The sequence below is a fragment of the Toxotes jaculatrix genome, chromosome 14 (genome assembly GCF_017976425.1).
Source record: "Toxotes jaculatrix isolate fToxJac2 chromosome 14, fToxJac2.pri, whole genome shotgun sequence".
NCBI classification, from domain to species: domain Eukaryota; kingdom Metazoa; phylum Chordata; class Actinopteri; family Toxotidae; genus Toxotes; species Toxotes jaculatrix.
The window spans coordinates 6,263,531-6,283,747 of NC_054407.1; the positions used below are offsets into that span (position 1 = coordinate 6,263,531).

Sequence of the window (20,217 nt, forward strand, 5' to 3'; positions counted from 1 at the left end):
TCATTAAAAAAAATTAAGAGCTGTCAGTGTTGCTGCTACAATGTTATCGCTGTCCCCAAATGCCAGCACTGTCACAGCGTTTGCATCCTAACACATTATAGCTATAATTTAAAGTTATTGCATAGAGGATGAATTAAGGACAGTTGAGACTCAGGGGCCTTTACATTGAGCCCTGAATTCTGCAAGTTAACCCCTTCTGTGTGTGATTAGGGTCTTTTAAAGTAAATACAATGACTTTTTCTTAATTTTTGGTTAGTAGCCTCATGACCTCTGACTAAAGGAAATGATACAAATCCTTATGTGTGGTGTTATTATATTACTTGACAAGAAGGTTGCTAAGACTTCAAATTATCTCTTAGCACCACACATACGGTGAGACCCTCCACGTGTCAGGCTTTGTTACCTGTTTTTGTGCTGCTCAGTAGGTGCACAGTGGAGCACATAAACTCATTACCAGCTTTCCATGGTTGACACAGCAAGGCAAGTGGCTTGCTGCAGACCCATGTGCTGGTGCTGAACACATGTGACTCAAACACACACACACACACAAACAAACACACACACACAGACACATTCAAAGGCACTCACACTTCTCTACAAATATTGTAGACATAGATGAATGAGTAAGCTTGCAAACATGCAGATAAGTGAGTGCACACTTTACACCGTCTGATATGCATCAAGATGAATGAGATGGAATACCCTCAGATAATAATGTGCACACACACACACACAGAGTTTGGTTAGTGGAACACTGTGTGTATGCATGTGTGAACCGTGTAGGTTTACATGTACTGTAATGAAAAATTGAACTGAGCATATGGTGTATGTGGGACTGTGTGTGGATGGAAAGACAGAGAGAGAATTAGCTGAGCGTATCCGGTGACCCACTGAATATGAGTGCTGCACCCCTGTCTGTGATCTGTCCTGGCACGAAGGGAGATCAGGTGACGGGATGGAGGGAATTAAAAGCTTCTCATTGTCACAAGACAAACAGGCTCGTCACTGTTTGGAAAAGCTGACGAACCGTCCGAGCCTGATCTCACCTGTGTGGCTGAGTCGCGCGCATGACAGAGAGAGCATGCAATGCGGAGTGACTGCACAGGCCTAATCTGCTGTTTACATGCCAGAGATAGGAGTCATTAATGAGCGTGTTTATACTGCCAATTAAGTGCTGATCTCACTCATTAGCAAGTCTCCTCTTGAATGATCTCATCTACAACAATCACCATCACGACAGCTGTATCATCATGCATATTCTGCCTTCATTACTGCAGCGACAGCGGCTGCTGCTAGGATCCCTGATTATGGTATAATCATGGATCATGGTAATGACAGTGCATCACGACATTACAGCAACATGTCACTGGAACAGTGAGCAGTGGGCCAGAGGAGCGCTCAGTCTCTGCTGCCATCTGCTGCTGAGAGGCGGTAACACTCACTGAGTGGGTTTGTCTGGAGTCATCACATCACAAAGAATGAGTCGCCATCTGTGCTGCCATTAGACTTTAGAGTTATTCAGTGTCTTTAAGAAACAATTATGAATGTTATAATCTGAAAATTATAACATTTAACATACCTTGCCTTTTTTGGACCTTAGCCTCCTACAACTGGTGTCTAAAACATTTTAGTTTCTCTAAGCTTGACACCCATGTCACGTCTTTTTGTGCAGATCAAACAAGCAAAGTCGTGGCCGTACAGGGAGTTACATGCAGGAACCATTTCTGGGCTTGGCTAGTGACTTAAGAAGCTATAAGCTAAGCTAACCACCCCCTGGCTTCAGCGTCACACTTAATGCAGACATCAGAGTGGTTCTGATCTTCTCATCTCACTCTCAGCAAGAAAGTGAATAAACGCATTTCCCAAAATCTCAAACTATTTCTGTAATAATTTTTAGTCACCAAACCCGGGCCAGGTGAAGCCTGGTGACATCCTCAGGGGTTATTTCTTCAGGCCTGACAGAGATCCTCCTGAGCCACAGGAGACACTGTTTTCACAGGCTGAGATGTAAACTCCACAACAAAACCTGAACTTATTGTGTAAAATTGATGGAGTTCCCTTTTGTCAAACTACAACAGCTCGGCAAATTACATGTCAAATATCTATTTTTGTTGTACCTGTAACTTAAACAATGACAATAAAGGCACTGAATAGAATGTAAACAGAGAAAAATGAATCAAGCATTACTCATATAATCCAATTCCTTGTGTAAAGTCAATTTTATTTATTCTGATTCATAGAAGCATTTTTAGAAAATATACTTATTTTCAGGCCTGCAAAATCAGATTAAAACTGTAAATGATCCACCGACTGACTTAAATACTCTTGAAGAGATGGGAGAGCTAAGTGCATGATAACACATTTCTCAATCATCAACGTCAGCATACACCAAAAGCATACTTACAAACACAGTTATCAAATGATATATTATCACAAATAAAAACATGATTGTTAACTGGTAGAGTTACCACAATGGCTAGTGCAGCTTTATATTCAGTATTTACACCTGCATTAGAGTAAATACAGTACAAACTCACTTTCAGTAGTCACAGATTGTCAGTAAAACAGGGAGGCAGGGAGGGGAACGAGAGGACAGAGTATTTTCAACATTAAATGATTTTGCACAAATTCATAAAACAACAGTTCATGAGCATACCGGAGAGACACTGAAATATTGTGTGTGTTTGTATGAAAAGTACTTTATGTACTGCAGGTCAGAGCTTCCTTTATGCCTGAGAAAAACCATAGCAAGTGCAACCAGTTGAAAACAGAAAGCATACAGTACATGCATTTTCAGCAACAAATGTTTACATGGATTAAAAGAGAAAAAAACAAAAACAAAGCTGCATTAGTTGAGTCCACACAGTTTTAAAAGCTTGTCTCTCTCCAGTCCTCCATGTTCCAGTCTTCTCTTCCCAGAAAACTTCTCCTGGTCCACTGGTAACGTCATAAAGCGTCTCTGTTACCAAGTTGGGGACTGTCATAACCTAAAGCAGAAAATATCACTGTATGACTTTAAGGCTGCATTGATAAAAAATGTTTACATGAACAGTGGTTCAAATGATAATGTGTAATGTTAAAGATGTCGCCACAGTGACAAACCCACAGAGAATTATCACCCAAACCTGCAGTCATGCTCACTTCTACTGGGAAATTTAGTACGTTTTAGCTAATTGAACTCCACTTTCACTAAAGCTGCACAATCGATATTTTACATTAGCCATGGATCAAGAGACCATGTGTAATGTGAAATGCGTTGCATGTAGTGCTAACCCCACAGAGAACAATCACCAAATTATGCATAATTGGCACAGTGGCGCATTTAGCTGCAAAATGCTAAAAGGAGAATTAATCTTGGACTTGCATTGATCAGAAGTCGGGAAACACTCTTAAATAAATGCTAACATTGCTCTGTGTCTTCTGGATGTGTAAACGTTCACCAGATGTTCACATTGCTAACATGTTCACCATATCATTTTTATGAGGATAATATATACGTGTTTTTTTTTTTGTTTTTTTAATCTAATGATGCAGATTGTAGTTTGTCAAACTCAGAATTAGGAGCGAATTGATTCGCCACAAACTGATCCCTCTAACACAGTCTTTACATTTCTAATATTCAGATTTCAGTGTGTGTACGGGAACATGACAATGTGCCTTGTCCTGAAAATGAAGTTTCAGCCTACCTAGAATTTAACCAGACGAGGCATAGAGGGCCACTCAGGTTTCACACTTCCTATACAACTGGCTTCTCTGCCACCATCTGTGACATGTGGAGCCTTTTTATCATTCTCACAGTGATTGTAATTGAGTCGCCTGAAGCAGGTTTTTGATATATAGTTCTGCATTACAGAGGTAATTGGCAGTGGTTTTGCCATGTCATTAGTGCCCCTTGAATTCCACTGCCTCAGGTTTTCATCTTCAGTGCCAAACAGCTCAGTGTAGAAAGTGATGATGAATCAGCTAAACATGGCTGCCAATTATCTCAATAATAGAACATGGTATCAAAAACGAATCAGCCCCAATTAAAGCAGGAGTGATAAAAGGTCCTTATTTCCAAAATGATGGAGTTCTCGTCTAATAGCACACTTATCCAGGCAGTGTCAGATCCGGCTGCCAGCTGCAATGACATGTGTGAAAATGGCCAAATTACATCTTTAAATTATGTTTTATGATCTCTTTCTTTGGTCAGCCATTTATTAAATACTGGAACAAGCATGCACTTGATATGCTGGGTATGACTCATCCATGTGAAGTGCTCTGAAAAAGTTTACACACAGTTGAGTTTTGGCAAAAGTTAAAAATAGACACTTTTGCAATTCAATCAACTTTATGAGCCTAACTGAATGTTGTCCTACTTTGTGCAAACTTTTCCTGCTCCATGGCTGTCGTATCACAGATACTTGCAGGAAGTGAAACAGATACATACACCTGGTCCCAGCAGGGTAGTCCAGAGATCTGTTTCTGTACTGGGGGAAACATGGCTTTTTCAGAGGGAATCTGCGATCTGAAGCCCTCTCCAGATCGTAGGGGCTGTCCCGTTCCATGCCTGAGGGAAAACGGTAGGAGACACACACACAAACACACAGACACACACACACACACACACAGTGGGGTGCAGGAACTCAATTCGGGGTCACAGGATAAAGCAATAGCATGGTGGACAGCCAGCAAGTTCTACAGGCTTGGGAGCACATCAGTTAAGAGACTCATGCTGCTTTTACTTAATAAAAAATAACAAAGGCTTTGCACCATTGTTATGAATTATGAACAAAAACAGCAAGATTTGAGCTTGTCTCAGACATCAATGTGTGTAACTAAACAGCATGCACGTTCTGTGTGTATGTATCATATACATGTAATGTGCACACAACAGCAGGGCTGCAGTGAACACACTGTCAGACATACAGTACCTATGTCGAATGAGTTGGACTTCCTGGTGTGATGTGATGTTGCTGGAAATCCATTACGGCCTTCTTCGTCATCTGATTGGTGGAACAATGATAATCATCATCATTAGTCTCATCAGCATCATGCACACATCCTGTCCTCTCCATGTGGCCTTACTGGACGTTATCAACAACACATTTTGTCTTCCTTAAGTTTGGCCGGTTATTCGAACTACCAGAATTTGGATATTAGAAAAAATAAAGAGTGCCATGTGTAGAATGTGAAACTCTGTTTCAATAGAAAATCCACAAAAATGACATTAAAGTACCACCAATGCTGTTTGATCCTAACTTCTAACACATCACAATTTACTGTCACTTTGTCCTTTGTTGTAAAATAACATCATGTTACTGTGCCTTGACTGATGGCAGGATCTGCTGCCTCTGTCCCAGGCTTGGCAGGTGCTGGTGGGCTTTTCCTCTCAGTGGTCCCCTCATCTTGACTGACTGGATGAGCCGGAGGCAAGCTCCTCTGGTCATTGGTGGGTTCTTCAGCTGGACTGACAGGTGAGGTTTCGGCAGGGGTCTTGGTGTTTTCGGGAGAGGTCCTGTCTCTTGAGATGTCAAGACTGGGCTGAAAATGGGACACACAGTGGTATTCGGAGATGAATCAGAGTTTGCTGAATAAAAGTTACTTTTTTCCTTTTTACATGCCGGATACATGCCTTATTAGGAATAAGAGGACGCTGTCCCTCTGGCCCTCTTATTCTCTGCTTCTCTTCACGCTTTCTTTCACTCTGGTCGTCTTCTCCCTCCAGCCTTCCTGCTTCTTCTGGTAAGAGAAAAGCACAGACGGAGTCGTTCAGTGATCTATCAAAGCTTTTTTGAAATTCTAAAAGAAGAAGTATGTGTCCTTATTGACTTGTAGCAGAAGCACAGATTTCATGTGCATTCTCTAATTGGAAATGTAAGCCTTGGTGAGGCAAGGGCTGAAATGTTTTCCAAACATATACTAAAGTAATAAAAAAATAGACCTATAAAGTAAAATAAAAAATAAAACACCTACAACTATAGACTGTGTTGCTGTTACATTTTCTGTGTTAAGTTCTTCCTTCAGCTTCAAGAGAGTCCAAAAAGTATATGCCTGTAAATATCTGGACATCTTCTAACATGTATATATGCATGTATGTGCAATATTGATGGGTTGTTTCGGACATCAGTGACAACTCATCTTCAGTTACTGAGGAAAAATCAGCAGCAGCTATTTTTAACACTTCTTTGCTATCCACATGCTGCAGCAAGAATTTCAGTCAGAGGCTAAAAATGTACATTCTTGCAGCCTTTCTCCATTTTAATGTCAATTCGCAGATCATTACATTGATTTTATGACATGACCAGTCCTGACCTCTGGCTGTTGTACTGATCCTTTAATTCCCTTTGAGCCAGACTGCAGGCTGCAGCCACTTTTTTTTAACTGGGTAGGTTTAGCTCATTACAGAGTCTTGACTTGAAAACGGCCCTCACTGTGGAAAGGCCCCTTTAGTTTTGAACAGTATACCTTTGGGATTTGGGCCGCATTAAATTATCAGTAATTATTATTAGTTGACAGACCCACATTATCAAGAAATGTGCCACATGATGTATTTCAACATCAGCAAAGATTTTCTGGAAAAAGAGCATCAGTGTACAGAGCGTTCCAGCGTTCATCATCGTTTGTTTACAGTAATTATACCATGGCATTGCAATTTATCTGATGATGATTCTGACCGACACATAAGATTCTTCAGGATTTTACTATTTTTTTGGTTCAGTTCAAATTCATACAGCCATATTACATCATGCAATAAACACGATTTACATCGTTTAAAAGGGCATTATAACATTATGATTATCACTAAATTTAGTTTTAATGTAAAACGGTCATCTCTATGGAGTCATTGCGATGCTCATTTCCTCAAGATTATGCAAATAGCAATGAGACAAAGTGCATAATTCCTGCAGAAGTCAGTATCTGAAGCTGATATGGAGCGAGAATGAGCTTTGAAAACTTTAATTTTAATTACTGAATAAGCTGTATTACTGTATATACATTTACATATACAGTTAATCCTACATACATGTAAGTAGGTTGTGACTGGACACCACTCCATCAGGTTACTGTTTCTGCCTTTACAAAACTATATTTCAAATCACTTGCAAGTTAAATCTATAATAGAGTAAGATAATGCTATATAACATTAAACCACTATTTACATTACTACAACAGATACTCAATACACTAACACAGAAATTGCATTCAGTCCCACCTGTTTTTTCCTTATTATTTCCATTCATTTGAAACTGTAGTAGCAGTAAAGTCATTAGCAGTTATGGTGCAATGCTGCTCACCAGGGTGAAACTGTTCAAATAAACCGACATGCTTGCATTTTACTCGGGGATCTGTACACTTCATAACAAGCACTGAAACTTGTGCTAATATGAGGTGACTGTATTCTAAGCATGGACCATGTGCACTTTGCATTTTTAGGTACGAATTCAGAGAGTAATTTTGACTGTTTGCATCAGGAGTCTTAAACACTGAAACTCTGTATTAAAACTGAGCCAAAGCAATCAATACTGTGATATAATGTCAGTTGTTATTTTGTTTGCAGTACCTAAACTTTCCTGCAGGTGTCTCTGCCTCATGACAGCCAGACTGGGCTTGGTGCTCTGTGGTGGTGGCTCTGGCCTCGGCCCACAAGGGGCCACGCTTCCACCGCCACTCTGTCTGTCCTCCTCCATCTCCGTCCGTGAGTCTGTCAGGGGTACAATCCTCTCCTGCCTGCCTGTCTCCATCTGTCTGTCCGTCTGTTGTTTGGAGGACACCACGTGGCCGTTAGACCGAGTATCTGCAGGAGCATCTGAGATAGTGGTCGTTCTGTCAGGATCTTGTTCTGTCGCTTTGATGTCACAGGTGCTGCTGCCATCTGAGTCCTCGATTTCTGCCCCAATGCAGCTGTACACCATGCTGACTAGGTCTGTGGACTATACAGGGACAAAGAAAGATAGATATATGACCAGTCAAACCTTATAAAAGTCAGCTTCATATATTTATTTATACGCTAGATAGTGTTCTCTGGTATTCCCATCTTGCTTTTGATGATATACTGAATTGTTAAAGATGCAATGTGTAAGAATTGGCCACCCCTATTGTAGGAAAAATGAAAATGCACTCATTGCCCCTCCCCTCCCCTTCCCCTGTGCCACAGTCAGACTGTCAACAAAGTTATTACCTTCCCACTCTGGGTACCTGCCATTTTGGGTGTGCATCAGAGTGTGAGCATACATGCTCTGAGACTGGGCTCACTGGCCTCTCACAACCAAGTTTCAACCCTTAACCTCGCATTGCGCTAACATTAGCTTGAATAAATCTATCATCAGCATAGAGCAGCTGTTGACATGCTGCCAAATCTGCATGGATCTTGGAGTAATGGTTTCCTGGTGTTTACTTTGCAATCTTATTATGTTATGCTTTGCATTATATTATGGATGAACCATGAGAGGTAGAGGAATGGGAAGGAGAGGGAAAGTGGCTGAAGCAGCAGCACCATCAACAGCTGTGAGGAGATGGCTGCAACACAAGTTTGTAGCCTACTCACAGTTACTACTACTTCATCCTCTCATGTTGGACTGGGGGCAGACTGGATGCTACAGTAGTCGCCTCTTGAGATATAAAATGGTATTACAAGATGGGTAGGCCGCAGTTAGCTGGTTAGCATGCTAACTTCAGCAGATATCTCTGCAACACAATATATAGTCTTTGACATGAAATCAAAACTGGTATTTCTTTACATTCAGTTGCTAATCTGAGTTATTTTTTGAATATTTTAAACTAAAAATATTGCTCCTTTAAACTGTCCAGCCTGGTGGTTAACAGCAGTGAGAGTGAAGCCTGTGATTAAAATTTATAATTCTAGTGAATTCAATTATGCCAAAATTCAATTATCCCTTATTTTACAAGGGATGGCCTCAAAGTCCCTCAAGGATCAGTGAGGATCCATGGACTCTGCTTCAAGAACCAGAGGGATTTGGATGACTCCAATTCTCTCTCTTTGTGTGTGTGTATGTGTGTGTGTGTGTGTGCGCGCACATTTGGGCAGAGTTTTAAAATAGGCCATAGAGTCCTCCACACCTCAGACAAGTTGAGGCTGAGAATAGCAGGTAGTGGGCACAGCATGTAACTATGCACTGTGCCATGTCATGTGGGACTATAGGAATTGAGAGCAGGATGTTCACAGTTTCAATCCTCATATATTAGAGTTAGATTGGACAAAAGGAATAGTATTAGAACACATTTGCATTTACTTTAAACAGTTTGGTGGTAGTGTTTTGCATAATGGAAGTTAAATACACACTTCAGGAAGCCTTTCAGAGGTCACAATTAGCAGAGAACATGGAGCAGTAACCCTGGAGCTTCAATGGATCAAGTCTCAGTAGCTGCTTGCAATCATAAAATTCTGGTGGTCTTAGCACAGTCACTGTGACTGCCTCTAACACTGTACCTGTCTTTGGATGAGGCAGGGGGGGCTGGCAGCCCTCATCCCATGCACAGGTACACCGTGCCCTGGCCGAGGTGAAGACATGGTCCCATTTGCTCCGGGAACAGCGCTCTCTGGCCTTACAGCGTCCTTAGGGTGCTGAATCATCGAGTAGACGTTCTCTGAGGCGCTGCTGGAACAGACAGACAGAAAAACACAAACACATTTGATGGCTGAGTCGAGTCTTGACCTTGGAGGTCAGGGAAGATGTGAGTAAGTGGTGGGTGATCTTATTTGCCCTCAAATTGACTTACATGGCTCTATTTTTAATATGCTGTAAACTAACAATCCATTTCTTTAAATTAATTTACAATATGAAATATAAGCATGTGCTTCGTTTGTCATCAATTTCAAAATTTTGCAGTTAATGAACGGATCTTTGGCCCAGATTCTGTTACACTTACCACACTGTGCTGTTGTGAAAAAGGCAAAAGACATGGAGTTAGAGGGCAGCCAAGTGAATGCAGCAACAAAAAATCCCTTTGATTGCTTAGCAACAATCTGCAGGTAAAACACTACAAAACATGGTCTACTGTTTCTAAAAATCCATTTCTATCTATAGCTGGCCTTCAGATGAGTCATCTCTTCTTTTATTCTTCTCTTCCAGACTGCTAAAAAGACTACTGTAAAAGTTGGCTTCAGCTTGTTAACCAGCAAAGGCGACTGCATCACCAGGTTTTAGTCTAGCCACAATTCCTTTAAGTTCAGTTTGTAAACACATCTGTCAGCTAAAACACATATTGTAGCTCTCACACTGAGTGCCTCCATTTTGTCCAACTGTGTAACTCCTTTTAATGGTGAAGTTTGCAAAGAGCACCTGCTGAGTGCCATTCTTTCCCCTCAGTTACTATTCTGTGTAATTCATTTTTTAAAGTAAGTTTTACACATTGTACTTTTTTTGTCTTCGCAGTGCTGCTGTCTGCTTTTTAAACTATGATGCCGTTATGTAACAGGAGCTGTAAATGTATGCAGTGCCATAAATTCAAAGCAAAGAAAAACAGTTGGAGACGGGAAAATATTTTCTTCCATTAAAATATTTATGAAGCTATGAAGTGACGTTAATGCCCAGCGCTGGATTAATTTAACAGCCGTCTCACTCTCTGGGTCTGAGCACTTAAATGTTACTTTCATTCCCTCCTTCCACTCAGCCCCTCTGCTGCGTACTTACTCTGAGTCCTGATTAGAGATGGTGGAGTTGCGGTTCTTGCGGAAGCCAGAGAAGATGGACAACACACTGCGTCTTTTCTTCCTCCGCAGCGACTGGGCCTGATGGAGGGATGACAGCTGACTGAAAGGGACAGAAAGAGGAGGAAAGAAACAATGAGAGATGAGCTTATTGGTAAACACAAGATGGTAAAAAGGACAGATGGATATAGAGAGGTACAAACAGTAGGATCAAGAGTTAGAGGTCATTTTTCATGGGGTTGTGCTGTTAAGGAAATCAGCCACCAACCATTTTTGCCCAGTATTCTGTATAAATCACTACCTGATCCCAGTGTTAACAGCTGACTACACTGTATGTATTATACTACCCATGCTAATGAACCATTTGACAATAACAGACAACAGGCTTCTTATTCTGAGTGGCCTGTACAGATGGTTTAACATATTTGACAGAAGGCGTAGCTTTTGCTGCCTCGCTGAATCCTTTTTATGAGCTGTCTGCTAGTTGGCATTAAGCACACATTGTCATGTAGCTCTGTGACTGTTTGGGAACTATCATTTCCATGTGGCTGGAGCCATTTATGGGGATCTTACAATCCCAGTTAATGCTTCTAAGCGGTGATGTAAAGATTAAGCTAAACTTTTGAAGTTGGATATATTTTTTTTTAAATACAACTACTCAAGATTCATAAATTGCGTTATAGTTTTACCAACTGTAGTTTGTTATTGAAGTTATTGAATCTTTTTTTTTAAATGTGCTAGTTTAGTGATAACTTTAAGCTTGATGATTTGGTTGTTGATGATATCATTGCGGTTTGTTTATGGTTTAGCCATGGCATGACCTTTTATATACATATGTATACACATGAATTGCATATGTTAATGCTGTAAAATACAGAGTTTTCATTAGTCAAAAACATATAGTGGGGTCAGAGGTCTGAGAATTATACTTTAATGACAACACTTGAGTTGCAGGGACTCTAGAATGCTTGGTTTTCTCAGTGTTCAAGTGCCCCCATAAATGTTCAGTGGAGTTGAGGTAAGGTTACTATGGAGGAAAGTCATCTTGCAAAGTTTTCAGGTGTGTTTGGGGTCATTATCCTGCTGAAATATGAATCCTTCTCCACAAAGATGCAAAGCAGAGGGCACAGCATGTGTCTGAAGAACGGAGTGGTACTTTTCCTTGGTCAGGGGGATGTCAATTCAGTGCAGGTGTCCAACTCCGGACTAGACAAAACACAGTACTTTTGCTGGTTGGAGTCCTGCGTTCTTTATTTAGCAAATTCTGTCTGTGATGGAGCTGCCTTTCTATCTCACAGGGAACTAAGCTTGATGTAATGGTTTTCTGATGGTGTGGGTCACTTTGGTCTGCCTGATCATGCTTTGGATTCAACTGATTCAGTTGCTGCGAGTTCCATTCACTGCCCCCGAAGAAACCTTTAGTTTAACCGTGGTTTGACACTGAGAAAGCCCCTCTTTGCTTTGAATAACAGTTTAACTTCTGAGCAATGAAGTCAGCAATGATCTGTTGGAAACTTGAGACACGGCTTTATTTATAACAGGTGAACACTGGCTGCAAGTCGAATTACTTCAATGACTCTCTTGAGTGTGATCTGAGCACATGCTTCAGTGGAAGGGATAATACTCAAGGATATTTGGCCTTTTGTACACAGGAGTTAAGTTGGCCATTGGCCAACATTTGCTTAAATGTGATTGTTGACCTATAAGTGCAGTATCTTAAATATTTCTTCCTTGTTTTACATGATAGAATTTCTTGTGTTTTTAAATGCGTGTTTAAAACTTTCAGACTTTTAGACCCCTCTGTATAGCTTGTGTTAAGCTCAAATCTTATTTTGGTGACATCTATTCTAAACCCAAGGCATGCAAGTGTTGTGTTTGGTGCTGGCCAGGCACCTACAGGCAGCCATGTGACTCATTTTAAATACATACACTAAAAATTGATTACAGCCACTTTAAAGTGGCCCCAAAGGGATGAAATCATAACTAGAGCACACAATTAAATACACCGCTCCATTGGAATTTTACTGATTAATGTTAGCGGTGTACCTTTACATCACCACTGGTGAATACTACAGTTAATGAGGTTAAATGAGTCATTTCAATGAAAGCAAATACATTAAAAATTCCCTGATCACACAATTTTGGAAACTTGATGGACACTTTCCCACAGCTGAAGCTAATTACTGTGTGTCTCAGTGTGGAGTCATGTGAAGTTGAGATTGTTGTGTTTCTCTGATCTCTGATATTTTTTAATTACTTTGCAAAAGATCTGTATATGCCGACACAACTTTGTATGGGGTAGTTTCAAGGAAAATTAGTTAGAAAACAGTAGGTTGGGCTGTGACAGTAAACAAAATGAATTATTTTGTGTAATGGAATATGTTCTAGCTATTGAAAAAATAGAGCTAGAAAAGAGGCCTCTAATCAGTGCAAATGGAACCTCTCCACTATATTTGTGCCCAAGTGCTTCAGGAATTGTTCATTTATCATTGATAACATTAAATGACATGAGAGTACACATTATACAGAAGAACATCTAATAGTCTTGTTTTTAATGCATGTACTATGAACTGTAAGAGGCAGGCGCTTTTATCCAAAGTGACTTAACAAGTGAGCAACAACACTCAAGCCTCAGTGCAGTAGGAGACCTTGGAGTAAGCACTAAGTACTAAATCTGTTCAATAAGAAAAAGCGCAATGAGATCAGATGAGGGCGTGCATGTTGCGTGCAAGTTGTTGTTAGGGCATTAAAGGTGTTAGGAGAAGAGGTGTTCTTGTAAGAGGGGTTTCTTCAAGAGATTCACAGAGATAGAGAGGGACGCCCCAGTTCTGGTAGAATTTGGTAGCTCATTCCACCATTGGGGAACCACAAACAAGAACAGTCTGAACTGAGATCACCTTGAGTTAGGAGAAGATGGCAATGCAGGAATGCAGTGGCAGAAAAGGAGCATAACCTTGTACGAGTGAGTTCAAGCAGATGGGTCCAGACCCAGAAGTCACTCTGTGTTCAAGCATTAGTGACTTGAATTTGATGTGGGCAACCGTGGGTAGCCAGTGGGGGCTCAGTGAGCAGCTGAGTGACATGTGCCCTTTTAGGTTGATTGAAAACCAGATGTGCTGCCGCATTCTGAACCATTGGTAAGGGTTACAACATACAGACCCGCAAAAGGGGCACTGCAGCAGTTAAGACAAGAGATAACCATGGCTTGGATCAAGATTTGGGTAACACACTGAGTCAGGTAAGGCCTGATTTTTCTAATGTTGTTTAGTGCAAAGCGCCATGACGAGAAGACACACACAACATGGTCAGAGAAGGATAGCTGGTCATCAGCCGTGACATCCAGGTTTCTCGCAATGCTGGTTAGGGTGAAAGATGAAGAGAGAATTTTTCTGTTGATACTGTGACAATGGGGTATATTACAAAGAGAAGGGGCCCCAGTACCCAGCCCTGGGGCACCCCTGTCCTCTCAGCACCCCTGAGAGGCAATTGCTTATGGATGATTGTCCTAGCCATGACACACTGAAAGAATGCTCAGTGAGGTAGGATTCAAACCAAGAATGCACTTTGCCTGAGATGCTCATATCAGAGAGTAGCCTTTTGAGCAAGGGTGTTACCCACACCTGTTTGAATGAGACTGTAGATGTTGTGAAAAGTATTTAGTCACATGTGACTGCTGGCACAATGGTGGGAGATATGGCTTGGAGCAGGTTGGTGGGAAAGGAGTTTAGAGCACATGTAGTATGACAGCTACAAGTCAGGAGTTTTGATACCTCGCACTCAGCTAGAGTGCTGAGTGACGGAGGTGATACAACGGTGACCACAGGAGGCAGAAAAAGGCATGTAGTGGTAGTAGTAGGACTGCTTGCAGTTGTCTTGCTGTCAGTAAGAGAGCTGACCATGGAGAGTGGTGCATCCTTAACTGGGGGAGGCTGATTGTCTCTGAGTGGTTCAGGGAATTGGCTAGTGATGGCTGCCACCTTTTCAGTAAAGAAAGAGGCAAAGATATCAAGTGAGAGGTTTGTGTCTAATGGAGGCGGTGGAGGATTGTGGAGGAGTAGTGTTTCAAAGGTGAAAAATAATTTCTGAGTGTCTGTGTTGCTTCTGATCTTATCATTATAAAAAGCAGCTTCGGCAGCACTGAAGCTGGATGAGAAAGAAGACGGGAGCCACTGATAACCCTTGAGAGCAAAAAGCACAAAAGGAAGAATACTTGTCTTATGTAGGTGCATATTAATACGATGCTATTTTTGGTGCAGCGAGGTGATGGGTGTTATTTTATTTTCTGTCCAGAGCACATGTACTCTAAAGTAAGACTGGATCTCACCTCCTATAACCCATCTGATCACACAATTAATCTGATGCATCTAAACACATGTTAAGCTGCCATAGCATTTATATCACTGCAATGCATGTGATACTACAATCTTCACCAGCAAACTGGTAGGGTTTCCGCTGTTAAAGGCCCTCTGTGGATATTTCTTGTAAACAAAGTTTCTGTTTACATTCAGTGTTACTCACCAAAACGCACTGTGTTGATTTCTTTCCTCATACATATATTTACAAAGCCAATTTCCCATAAAATTTGAAACTTGCATTGTTTATGTCTGTGTTTGCTGGCATGCAGTCTTCTTTTCTGCCTTTGCAGCTTCTTCTGACATGTTACCTCTACCTGTATATCACTGGAATGGTGTCAAACCATTGTCAAGGATGTGTATTGCAGATCTTGCCCCAGGTCCCACTCACCATCACTGTTTTGAGTGGTAACTTGACTCTGATAATCAAATTCTTTTGATGTAATTACAAGATAATTTTCTCATCATTATGAGATAATTTGCTCATACTAATGAGAACTGTCTTACATAATCACAAGATTAAGTTACTGCACATTTGGCTGGCTTCATGCCTGTTAGAAGAATAAAATATCAGAGATCACACACCCCTTAATGTTTTGTGTGTTGTCCTCAGAGGCCACTGTAGGAAATGAAATATTTACTGCCAAAGAAATATAAAACTGCTTCCGTGAGATACCTGTCAGGTAGGACTCTCTTGCTGTAGAAATCAGGTAGTCCATCCTCCAGCATACTGACTCCTCCATTCTCTGAGCAATGCTACACACACACACGCGCGAAACAGACAGAATAACAGGATAACAATCACCAATCCGCCATGTCGACAGCAAAGCTGAAAGGATGACAAAAGGTATTATCATTTCAAATGGCTGGCTGGCAAACTCGAATCCACTGCCAACAGAATTCTGTTTGTAAAACAACTCCTCATCATGCTGCCCTAACTGAGTTTGTACCGATTTAAAAAAAGCTTTTTACAAAGTCTCAAAACAAACAAGCCGCTAAGTTAGAGGCTGCCCCCAGGCCCCTGGGAGATGGCTGTGCATGATTAACATTTGAGTCACAGAGACACATGCGACAGCTTCTTTCTTTAAAAGCAACTTATTTTTGGAAAGTGCCACTGGCATGGAAAACAAGATGAATAACAAAAGTTCACACAAAGCAGTCAAGAGATTAAAACAACCCCCCGAAAAAAGCTAAAAACCATACATGTTGGGTTTACTTTCTCACCTCTACACCCTCCTGTGCTGTTTTGTGGAAACACATGGACTGAACTTCATGCTGCATTGTGAGATCAAAAATGGGGCAGTTAAACATGTACAACGGTGCCAATAGAACAACTAAAAAAGCTATTTTTCCTTCTAGGTTCCAGAAACCCCAATTTAAGGAGTGTTTCCTGAATCAGAATCACGTCAGTATACAAGTCTCATAGTATCCGGAGTGGGAGTAGCTTCCCTTCAGAGGTCCCCATCAGGCTGGAAGGGAGGCTGCTCCCTTCCCACAGAAACTCTGAACAAGGTCAAAGGTCACTGCCATGTTATTTGCCATCAACTCACAGATTCAGGAGGTAGGTGGCCTGCTCTGTGTCTCCGGGGTGGGCGTGGCCTGACATGGGTCACATGACGTAAGGGCGAGCCATTGGTGGGGAGGGTGGACAGACACTCCCATGATGCAGAGTGAGTAAGAGGGGCAGAGTGGGGTGGAGCAGAGGGGGTAGGAGAGGAACTGGGCTCATCACCTAAACCTATAATGAGAGAAAGAAAAGGACTGTGACAACATGGAAATTCTTATTTGATTTTAATTAAATATAAAGTGAGAGCTCTTTCATAATTATTTACCAAAGAGGTCTTGGAATCAGATTTTTGTCAATTCAAATATAAAAAGCACAAAAAAGAGAACTTAAAAACCTACATTTTCAAAATAATATTCAGTACAAAAAATCCCAAAGGTCCACTAGCTGCTCTGTGAAGCAGAAAATGGTTGAAAATGAAGAGGCAACTTTTCTATTGTTAGACTGTTACTGCTAGAGGGGAAAAATGGAAACACTGGCCTGAGGGCAGTGTCAGAGAAAAGGCCACGTTAATCCTTTACTTTTAAGATATTACATTCAAAATTGAATACACAGGCCATTAACATAAGCATTAGAATAGACTGAGAAAAGTTGCGCACACCCCTTGTGTGGGTGAGGAAATAAAGCGCTTTTTTATTTGATTAAAAGTCAATTGACCGTGACCCTGTTATTATTTTAAATATGTCGTGCTGCATGAACAGTCGAGGCAGGAAACTCACTCAGTCTGGTGGAGACAGGACGAATTCTTCTTGTTCTGGAGCTCCGCTTCTTAATAGCCATGGTGTCCTTTTCGGCAAAGGAGATAATTGCATAATGAGCAACACTAGGTACAAGTACACAAACCTAGCCCACAACTTTTACAGTCTGATAAAAACAATCCTCCTTCCTGAAGGTCTCAATGTTCAGTTTTTGCTGAAACTGTTTCAGGTAAGTGTCGATTCAAGTTTATGCTCATTTTGGAGGCTGCAGTTTGTGGTGCTGTTGAACCCTGTTGTTATACTGACATCACTTTGTCCACGCCATTTATATCAACTAAATAATAGAAACTACACTGTATGATGCAATACAGGTGAACAGCGGCACAGCCTACATCCTCAAAATGATGATGATGCGATTGAATCAACACCTTTCTGAAACAGTTTCTGCAGAAACTGAACATCATGACCTTCATGGAGGCGGGCTTCATTGCAGGACTGCTGTATTAGACTGCAGAATTTTCCCCTCCATCGTAAGACACTTCTGTGCATGTAATCCAAAAAAACTATGAGTTCTCTAGTCCTCTGAAGTGAAGGATTTTTGCTATCTGTTTAGGGCTGCCAGCACCCACTGCAGGGTTGGGAACACTGAGACTCATTCCTCTCAGTAGGCTGGAAATTCTAAAGCTGTGTGAGGGAGGACTCACTACAGTAACTCAATCAATTGGCCAGTGGCTACATGCAGTGAGAAAGTGACCTGCCTACAGACATCCATACACTATAAGTCTTGTTTTTACCAAAGTTATTTTGTACGGTGCGCGGCGTGATGACTCACAAAAAATGTGGAAGGATTACTTCAGGACATAGCACTTACTTCATCAGTCAGCATATTTGTTTTGCTTTTCTTTTTGCTAACAGCTGAGTGTACTGTGAAAACTACAATCTGCGTCGTCGTTTTTGTTTAATATCATGATGATAACGGTCCAAAAGGATGTGAAAATGCTCAGATTTTAGGCACGTAACATCAAATTTTCTTGGGGGAAGACCACAAATCCCCTGACTAAAACAACCCAAGGGAACTCTTTCAAACTGCTTACAGTGTCCCCTTCAAGAGCCAAAAATCCAGTCGTAATCAGTTTGTAGGTTTAGCTACAGAGGAAAGAGCTGCTTATAAAAATTGTTATTTCTTGGTTAGAATAAAATAACTGCTGTTGCAAGCACACACATCATATCAGCATGTGCCTCAGACACTTACTATTCCCAGGTTGACACCAAAGTCCTCATCAGGGAAATCCAGAGACTCGACTATTCTGGACTGTCTGACAGTGCGTCTGCCCGTCCCGATGTCATCCCAGCGCTTCGCCTGAGACACCTGCCGCAGCTGTTGCAACACACACATCAAACACATGCACCAGTCACATACACACAATTCATACACAGTGATGACACCTGTGAAAATATCCTTCAACACAATCCCAGCGGAGCAGCGTGTCTGCCCTTGTACCCATGAAGCTCTCAAACAAAGCAACAGGTACTCTGCCGATGCTGTTTGCAAAGGCCACGAAAAATATGAATAAAATACAATTTCATGATTATCAAAGTGGACTGAGGAATAATAAAGGACACACCGGCACTGCAGCATAACAGAGAAGGGAGAATGAGATGTAACGGTAGAGGCAGTGAATAGAATGCAAAACAGGGCAGGACAGGCAGTGTTATTGCCACAAGTCTATTTTTGCCTCCTTTTCCACAGGCTTCATTTTAAACAATTTAATTTTATAGAGAGGAGAATCTGCGGGGTGTAATCATGTCCTTAACCGACTCAAATCTAGTTGCTATGTTGTCTCCGAGGGCAATGTTCTCCGTCAAAAGCGGCTTTATACTTGTAAACCTTAATCCTAACGACACATGAACCAGAGTGCCTACTTCAAATAATTATGCATATTAGAAATTCAAGAAGGACAAGCTTCCTGACAGCCTGAGAGATTTGCATCAAACGCTTTCAAACATCTCAGATTTTGATGGGTATTAGGACGTTAGAAGAAGTCTTTCATAAAAGACTGTAGAATAATAGTGAGCTCCCACACTTGGGGGTAACTGGTTCCACTTCTGACTCGTAACTTGAATCTCACAGTAGATGTTATCATTTTGTGTTGATTGTATTGACATGTGAGTGTAATCTGGATTTCAATTCTGAGCTGCCTCTACAGCATGCTGGCTCAAAATCACTGCTCTACAACCAATGTGGCTGGAAGCACAACGTTTTAACAATGATGCGTGTGATTTGTAATAAACAATGGTGTCTCTATGGTGACAAAAATAATCATTTTTGAGTGTTCAGTTCAATCCATGACTTATCTTATTATGGAGAAATATTGACTCTGAATGAAATCATCGTATCAAACAAACACACTGAATGTACATGGCAGTGACCTGTTTTGTTCAAGCTACAGTAGGTTATTCATGGATTATCATTCACAAAGAGCCAATAAAAAGAAATAGCTGTTCTTGGCGAATAGCAAGTGCAGGAATAATCCAACCAATCAGAGGAAGGCTGACCTATGCCTGAGGGTGTCATTTGGATCAATGAGAGTGTACCATCCATTGAGGTGGTTTAAATAGATCTGATCTGTTTCTTCCCAAAATTTCTTGAGCAGATTTATGCCGAACAATTTAAAGGCCCTGAAAACCAGTTTTCTCTATCAGCTTCTTACCATGAATCACGGGGTCCTACATAAACACACTGTTCAATTCCCAAAAAGGAGAAAACTGGTTTGGTGGGTTCTGTGTTCTTCCCACTCAGCTTGAAGTGTGTTGGACTCTGTAGGATAAACGTGATGTTGCATACTTCAATGCACCAGACTGAATCACAATCTGATGGCAGCTGCTGGGGTGTTTCCTTATGCTGTCACTGTTGTCAATTAAAAATGATCAGACCACACACAGTTCTCACGA

At 41.2% G+C, this 20,217-nt stretch overlaps 1 protein-coding gene across 1 annotated transcript in view; it reads right to left on the minus strand.

Moving 5' to 3' along the window:
- Window positions 1–2,946: 2,946 nt before the first annotated feature.
- Window positions 2,947–20,217, minus strand: part of carmil3 (capping protein regulator and myosin 1 linker 3) — a 74,572-nt gene continuing 57,301 nt past the window's right edge. The window contains exons 29-41 of the mRNA XM_041055381.1: window positions 18,518–18,643; window positions 17,287–17,353; window positions 16,554–16,741; window positions 16,228–16,278; window positions 15,680–15,759; window positions 10,635–10,754; window positions 9,431–9,599; window positions 7,544–7,913; window positions 5,615–5,721; window positions 5,307–5,523; window positions 4,914–4,985; window positions 4,430–4,549; window positions 2,947–2,987 (exon numbers count right to left, since the gene is read on the minus strand). Of these exons, the coding sequence (XP_040911315.1) occupies window positions 2,947–2,987; window positions 4,430–4,549; window positions 4,914–4,985; window positions 5,307–5,523; window positions 5,615–5,721; window positions 7,544–7,913; window positions 9,431–9,599; window positions 10,635–10,754; window positions 15,680–15,759; window positions 16,228–16,278; window positions 16,554–16,741; window positions 17,287–17,353; window positions 18,518–18,643 (1,728 nt within the window). The remainder of the gene's footprint in view (window positions 2,988–4,429; window positions 4,550–4,913; window positions 4,986–5,306; window positions 5,524–5,614; window positions 5,722–7,543; window positions 7,914–9,430; window positions 9,600–10,634; window positions 10,755–15,679; window positions 15,760–16,227; window positions 16,279–16,553; window positions 16,742–17,286; window positions 17,354–18,517; window positions 18,644–20,217) is intronic.